The sequence below is a fragment of the Triticum aestivum genome, chromosome 7B (assembly GCF_018294505.1).
Source record: "Triticum aestivum cultivar Chinese Spring chromosome 7B, IWGSC CS RefSeq v2.1, whole genome shotgun sequence".
In the NCBI taxonomy this organism is placed as follows: Eukaryota; Viridiplantae; Streptophyta; class Magnoliopsida; order Poales; family Poaceae; genus Triticum; species Triticum aestivum.
Window position 1 is genome coordinate 438,053,646 of NC_057813.1, and position 7,220 is coordinate 438,060,865.

The 7,220-nt window shown below is 43.1% G+C and overlaps 1 protein-coding gene across 1 annotated transcript; it reads right to left on the minus strand.

Moving 5' to 3' along the window:
• Positions 1-1,014: 1,014 nt before the first annotated feature.
• LOC123156476 (extensin) lies at positions 1,015-6,344 on the minus strand. Its single transcript, XM_044574603.1, has 9 exons — positions 6,043-6,344; positions 5,666-5,935; positions 4,758-4,883; positions 4,470-4,512; positions 4,140-4,222; positions 3,792-3,869; positions 3,632-3,685; positions 2,969-3,103; positions 1,015-2,889 (listed from the first exon to the last, which is right to left on the minus strand). The coding sequence occupies exons 2-9, from the start codon at positions 5,933-5,935 to the stop codon at positions 1,444-1,446; spliced, it is 2,235 nt and encodes a 744-aa protein (XP_044430538.1). The 5' UTR covers positions 6,043-6,344; the 3' UTR covers positions 1,015-1,443.
• Between the last annotated feature and the right edge of the window lie 876 nt (positions 6,345-7,220).

The window sequence follows — 7,220 nt, forward strand, 5'->3', positions numbered from 1 at the left end:
AGCTGCTCCACCATTCCAAACCCTCAATAGCTTAAATACTCTCAACCCCTCCGCTCAAACTCAACCATATTTTGAGGACTGAAAGAGGAAGGTCCAGTCTACATTTTTGCAGTATCAATTCATGATCCATACTCGATTTCATCACCAAACACTTGTTACTCTTGGAGTTTGTGGCTCAAGGGGTAGGAGTTAAGGCCCGGAAGCTTTCTTGTTTATGGTGTGCTCCGGGACGTAAGACCAACCCCGAGTGATTTGAGACTCATTTGGTGGGGGTAACTCAAAGGAAAAAAAAGATGATCCACTTGATGGTGTTCCGGAGGTTTGGCAGCACCTCTACACTCCCCCAAGAGTGTGAACTCCGAGATACATCCGCGTTTGACTCACTTGTGGTTTTCCGTTCCGTCCCTTTATTTGCTTTGTTTGCTTGTTGGCTTGCTAATTAATTTGTTGCTTTGCTTATCATATAGGTTGTTCTCGACGTAGATTGCATAGAGAACGTGCTTTATCCTCTTTGCCCCTAAAATTTAGAAATTAAACCAAAAAAAAATCAGTCTCATATTCACCCCCACTCCACCCCCTCTAGTTTAACTCTCGATCCTTTCCAACCACGAGATGAAACACTAACTTGCCCCAAAAAGTTGTTACAAACAATGATTAAAGCGCAAATCCAGGTTTGGAAAAACTGATAGATGATGATTGGAACGAGACTCCGCATGTTTGAACCGCTAACGCCATCCGTGAACCATGTGACGTTCGAGCAAATCAGATGATTGAAATAACCATGAAACGAGTAATAGAAACACGGCATACATGAACTATACGTGATGTCCAACTCCAAGCAAACAAACTTACCAAACGAAAAGTTGATCAACTAACTTAAAAAGAAGTCATGACAAACGATGATCAAAACCAGACTCCACGTTTTTGAACCACAGAAGGCTTGGTTTCCACTTGGGTTAGTGGATAGGACACGCTGCTTTTAGCTACTCGGGGAAGGAAGAAAAGGGAGGGGAATTCATCTCATCATCTCTTGTTTCCTACTGTGTAGACACTTATAGATTCGGTTACATGTCAATGCTGGCACAAGAATATTTTAGGGCTGCACTGGAAGCAAGGCAGTACTACATAAATTGCTGTAAACAAACGCAAGTGATCCGGGTATGAGTTTCGCTTGCTTGAAGAGCAAAACAGCACAGGCATCTTTGTTTCTTTCTTTAATGGAGGATTTGAACGTACAAATAGCTGCAAAAGCAAGAAATGTCTCCTTCGACCCGGTGTTCTTCTGTCAAAACAAAAAGAGGGAGAGCGATGGTGCAAGTTAAGCACCTTGACCGCTCAAGGCTCAACTCCCTTCACATCGCAGCTTTGATTCCAGGACAGAGATGACATCAACGTCTCGTCCTTTCGAGCCAACTGATGCCATGAGATCCTCAGTAGACAGGGTCAGCCGCCGCCTTCTTTGCTCCCCCCTGACACGGATGTTGGCGCGAAAGGATCGTATATCGGATTTGGGCCACCTTGCCTGTTTGCAGCTGGAAATGGATTCTGCTGTGGTGGCAAGAAATGAAACGGCATTCTGTTTGATGGATTTGCTGGAGGAAATGGTCGAAACCCGTTAGGTGATTCATGAGCAGGTGGATTCCCAGGGAAGGTCCCGTGGAAGTGTGGAGGTGGAGCATGCATCCGAGCCTGACCCATATGGCTTCCATCTGGAGGCCTTTGGAAACCTTGAACTGGGGAAATGGGGCTATGGTTGGCAGGACGGAACTGCGGTGCTTGAGGTAAACCAAACGGAGAGTTAGCCTGAGCTCCCATTTGTCCCGCTGAAGCTGGATGGTCCGCCGAAGGTGGCACGTGAGGCCTAAAGGTAAAATCGCCTGTGGCTGGACGTGGAGGTCTGAAAGCAGCTATAGATGTCTGATTGTAGCCCGTGTTTGCTGAACTTGAGAAAGACAATCCGTGCATACCAGCAGGCGGGCGCGATGAAGGTGCCACTTGTGCATTGCCAGGTGTTGGTCCAGCTTGAGGGAAAGGTGAAAGTGTGCCTCTCATTTGAGGAGGTGTTGACATGGGAGGACGCATTTGCATCGATGGCGGGTAAGTTTGCTGCGGTGGCGCCCCAACAGGAGATGATAGTACTTGCACCGACATAGGACCATGAGATGAAACTGGAGGAAAAGACTGGGGGCCACCAGGAGGCCTGGAATGTAATGTTGCTGAAGGAGTGAAGTTTGCTCTTGGTGGATTCTGAGTTCCATAGCTGGTGGACATATTTGACTGAGAAGGCGCCGATGGAACTGGCGAGACAGAAATAGGAGGTCTCATTGGCATAAAACTTGGTGCACCTTGTGAAGGTCTCTGGGATTGTGCCATAGCAGGGGAGAAAGTTGGCCATCCTCCAGACGCATGGGGTGTTTGAAGGGGTCTAACAGGCAGTGGCGCTGCGGAAGATGTCAATGGTTGTGGGTTGTAAGCATTTCCAGGTGGTTGGCCAAAAGGTGGTCCAATGGAGGGGTTGACTTGGAACTGCTGTGAAGGTTGTTGATTGTTCGGCATTGATGGCTGAAATCCAGGAAAAAGTGGTGTGTTTCTTGGCATAAAATTCATGTGAGGAGGTTGTCCTGTATATGGTGGCATGCTGAAAGAACCAACAGGAGGTTGCAGCTGCAAAGAATTGTTGGGTAATGAGCTCGGTGTAGGCCCTGAGGAAGGAATTGATGGAGCACTGGTTTGAGAAATGGAAAGCCAATGAGCACTATGTGATTGGTACTGAAATAAGCCAGGCTGAGAAGTGGTGCTCTGCCCCTGTTGCATATCAGCTGGGTTTACACCACTAGAGGTAACTGCCGAAGAAACAATAGCTGTTTCTGGAGTATCTGTTGAATTTACCTGACAATGTTAAAATGATTTGGTGGTCAATTGACAGCATATTACAACTACAAATATAAGACCAAGCTTCTGAACTTACTGAGACAGGAGTAAGAAGCATCTCAATCAACGCAACTGCAGCATCAACTTTGTCATAAGAGTCAGCTGACACATGTATGTATATGTCCCCATAAGCAGCTTGCGCTTCATGTATATCTGGCTGGCGAACCTCAGCCTGAGCATGAATAACAAATTTAGGTGTTCAGTTGACGTAGTTGTGCTGAAATCGCTATCAGGATTACTTGCTAATAAAAGAGTAAATAATCAAGGAAAAGATGTGTTTAGCACTTGAGCATCATAGTTATCACAGTCCCTAAAAGTAAAGCTTAAACAGAAAGTGTGTCTAAAGGTCTGCCGTGGAAATGATCCTAATTAACATTTTCGATTAGGCGATACAACAAAGATCAAGAGCAAAAGATTAACAAAGGTCCAGCATTTTTGTTTTGTTTCAACTCAATACAGTTTACTAAATCTATGCTCGAGGGATTGCATGTCCAACTGAATACTTTGCATCAAAGATGTATACGAAACAGCACCAAATACAAAGCTATACCAGAGCACAAACAACACATTTAAGAAGTTTGAAACAAGTCATAATAGTTTGTCCATCAATGTACAGTACGAGGGTATGACATACTGCTCTCACTTACATGGAGAACAAAAATGTTATTATAAGTTAAAGGAATCAAGAAAACAAGTTTACCTTTTCACCACTGCCTTTCTTAGTCCCGTAAACTCGTATTTTAGCTCCAGTTTCCTGGCATATGATAAATGATGTAACGATACATTCTAAGAAACAATAGTATTCTCATTAATGTTTCAACCAATTAAAATGTAGGTTTCCAAGAATGACTCATTAATACCTCCTGCAGTCGCTTCTGGGTATTTCTCTCAGGTCCTATAAGAATTCCAATGATGTTTTGTCCTGGATGTGCTTCTGTCTACAATAGCCAACAGCAAAAGGTAAATGCAACACATTTATATAGAGAGAAAGCAAACCAAATTTGTTATCTACCCAGATTTAGATTTTATTTAAAAAGGTATTCGTTAACCGTGATACATTATACTAGCAGATGGCACTAAAAAGCTGACATGAGAACCTTCAGATATGAATAGAAGATGGACACCACTACAAACAAGTGAAACAGCTACTAGTACAAGTGCAAACTGAAACTGATCAATAAGCATTAAACAGCAGTGCATTTACATACAGGCAGAGGGATTTTTGTCTCCTTAAGTAATGGCTTGTAGTCATCAGGAGCCTTGTATGCTGGATTTAGTTGGAGTATTTCTCCTACAATGAATACACAGTCAAGTTAATAACACACTTCTTTAAGACATAATACAACAAAGCATGACTAACAGTCTACTACAGAGGCATTCAGTCCCTGCATAATTAATATGCTTAAGCAATATTGAACATGGTATGCCCCCTTGAGGAAGCAACCTTCCATCAGAGACAGGATGCACTGACACAGCAGTAGTTCTTTATTCAGAAAAATATGAAGTGAAAGACAGAGTAAGAGAACAACTTCTCTTACCAATAATTTCCCGTTTTTCAAGTTCCAAGAGTTTAATCTTCCCCTGCCACGAAACAAAAATGAAAGAAGTTATCAAACGAGAGCATATAATTGTTTCGACATAACCATAAGCACCAACCAACATGCCTCCAAAAGCATATCAAATAGAGCATAATTTGATTGTACAACTCATTTCCTCTACAAAGCATGCACTTGGGGTTACCAGTTACGAAAATACATACTAAACTAGATCCAAACGTTGTGAACAATAGAAAGGGTGCGAAAGCACGGTGGTCACTCAACGAATACCTCATTCTCTTTTGGATTGTCAGCACCATCAGAACTTGAACCCTTCACCGTAATCAATGAGCCTTCGTTTCCTCCTATCACTAGAGCTCCAGATGTCAGCTCCTTTGTAATCTGCTCCACTCTAGTCTGCTCATGCACTATAATGAATTAATGACACCTGGCAATTGAAGCTTCCTACATGAAAGAATCACAAGAAAATGCTCTATTCTGTCTGGCCAGAGGAAGAGGAACTACCGTAATCATACTTGGGCCTTGCTTGGACAGAAATGTGGAATTACAAGCAACTCAGTAAGATGTATTACAACTTTACAAGACTTTCTAGTCATACAAAATGACACAAGGTGTCAAGCTGGTTCTATGGTTGCTAAAGTAACTAAATAAACGTATCCACATCGTTGAACATATCTAAATGCAAATCACATACTGGTTCGCAGGCTATGAAGAAAAACAGGTGTTTTAAGAATACATGATTGCAAGGGGTAGATCCTTATGACTGAATGCGATCTGGAACTATTGACAACACGTCTTAGCATGCCCAAGAAGAAGAATGCACATGCAGGGTTCTACTGTTAATGATTGAATGTAGAAATGCAACTATGAGCATGACAGCTGCCTGAGTTTGCTAAAGATACACAAAAACATAGTTGCACAAACTCTTGCATGCTTAACAGTAAAGAAGTGTTCCAGTTGTCTGCATTGCAATATCAGAGGATTATACTGATGCAAAGTCCTGTTTCCCATAGTTAAAAATTCAATGTTATCCTTTCCGCATTGCTAATAGCATAGATATAATTTAGCAAATGTCATACAAACAAAAAGGTACTCTGAGAATGTGCTATACGTCCCACTAAGTACATACATGGACGGAGAGCACTAGATAATACTTGAGCTCAAAACGGTTACTGTACCTGGTAAGCAAGAGCTTTGGCTTTCCTGACGGCAGGATCGGAGGTAAGATCAGGCCCCCACTTTGTGTTTCTTTTGAGAGGTTTAGGGTTCTCTTCCTTGGGGACAGTTGGTGCTTCAACCTTGCGGATAATCATTGAGCCTGGTATCTTGTTTTTTGGTATGACGAATCCAGCTTTTGCCCCGAACATTGACAGCTTGGGAGGTAAAGATGGTGACATGACAGGCTTTGGTTGTCGGGCAGGAGAAGATTGTTCAAGTTTTGCGGCCATCTGGAATCGATCAATAAAGGAGAATTGAATCCTTGAGGCTAAACCTATTAAGATCGAAAGCGGGAAGCAGGGAAGTAGAGAGAGACGCAACAGCCGGAATGACTCACCGTTTCTCCCTGCGCCGAGCCGGGGCGCCGCCGTCGGTGTCCGAGCAGAACCTAGGTATGCGAGGCGAGGGAGCTCGGCGGAGGTCGGGGACGCGGCGGAGGCAAGGGAAGCGCCGCGGAGGGCGGGAGCGCTACGGTGGGCGGAACGGGGCGCAGGGTGGACGGAGAGGGACGCGACCTCGGCCGGCCGCCGGTGCGGCGCGTGAACTGAGCGCAGCTCGCCTGCTCGGGCACGGTCGGCAGGTTGGGTGAGTTCTGTTTTCTCCCCTGAAGTGCTTCAATATGATGAAATGCCACAGGGTTAGAGTACCTCCAAACAAATATGTATAATCTCCAACAGATGATGTATAAGAGCACCTCTAATTGATCTCTTAAAATTCAGAGAGGTCCGAGTACCATTTATAGGATTATATTTGCGCGTCTAAAAAATGATTGTTCTTGACCAACCGCCAATACTTAGCTGCGCAAAAAAAAAAAAATGAATGGCACTTGTGAGACTATTTTAGAATTTTTGTTACATATGCCAGATCAGGATTTATCTATTATGGAGTTCCAGAATATTAGAGATGATTGTCATTATATCCTAGTATTTCTAGTGGAAAAGGTGCAAACTAGTGCATAAGAAGAGCATTCAAGATGCCAAACAAGTTTCAATGAGCATTCAAGATGTCAAACAAGTTTCAATGGGGATACAAGCTCTTACGACTAATTATGTTGTTGCTTCATCTCCAAAGGCTACTATAATGGGGAGGGGGTAGCTAACTTTATTGCAGGAGGTTTCTGGAAGATAGATCATTGTATGGACATTCTAACAACAAAAGTTTGGGCTCCTGGATTTGGCCTATCCCTAGCGCAACGGACGGGATGCAATCGTCTCGTTATAAATTCTAATAATCTAGAGGTCATTGAAACCATGAATAATGGCGGACGGTCGGTGAGAGGAGCGGCTGCAGTTTTTATGATTGCTAATTTCTTAGCTTGTGATTTTGCTATTTCTAGGTTCAAACATTGTAATAGAGAAGCAAATAAAGTTGCGAACGAGCATGCTATATTAACTAGTTTTTCTTATAGTGTTGATTGGTTTAAGGAGCCTATGAATTAAATTGTACCTTTTCTCATGAACGATGTATCTATTATTTCAGTTGATTAAAGTTCATATGTTTTAAAAAGACATAGGT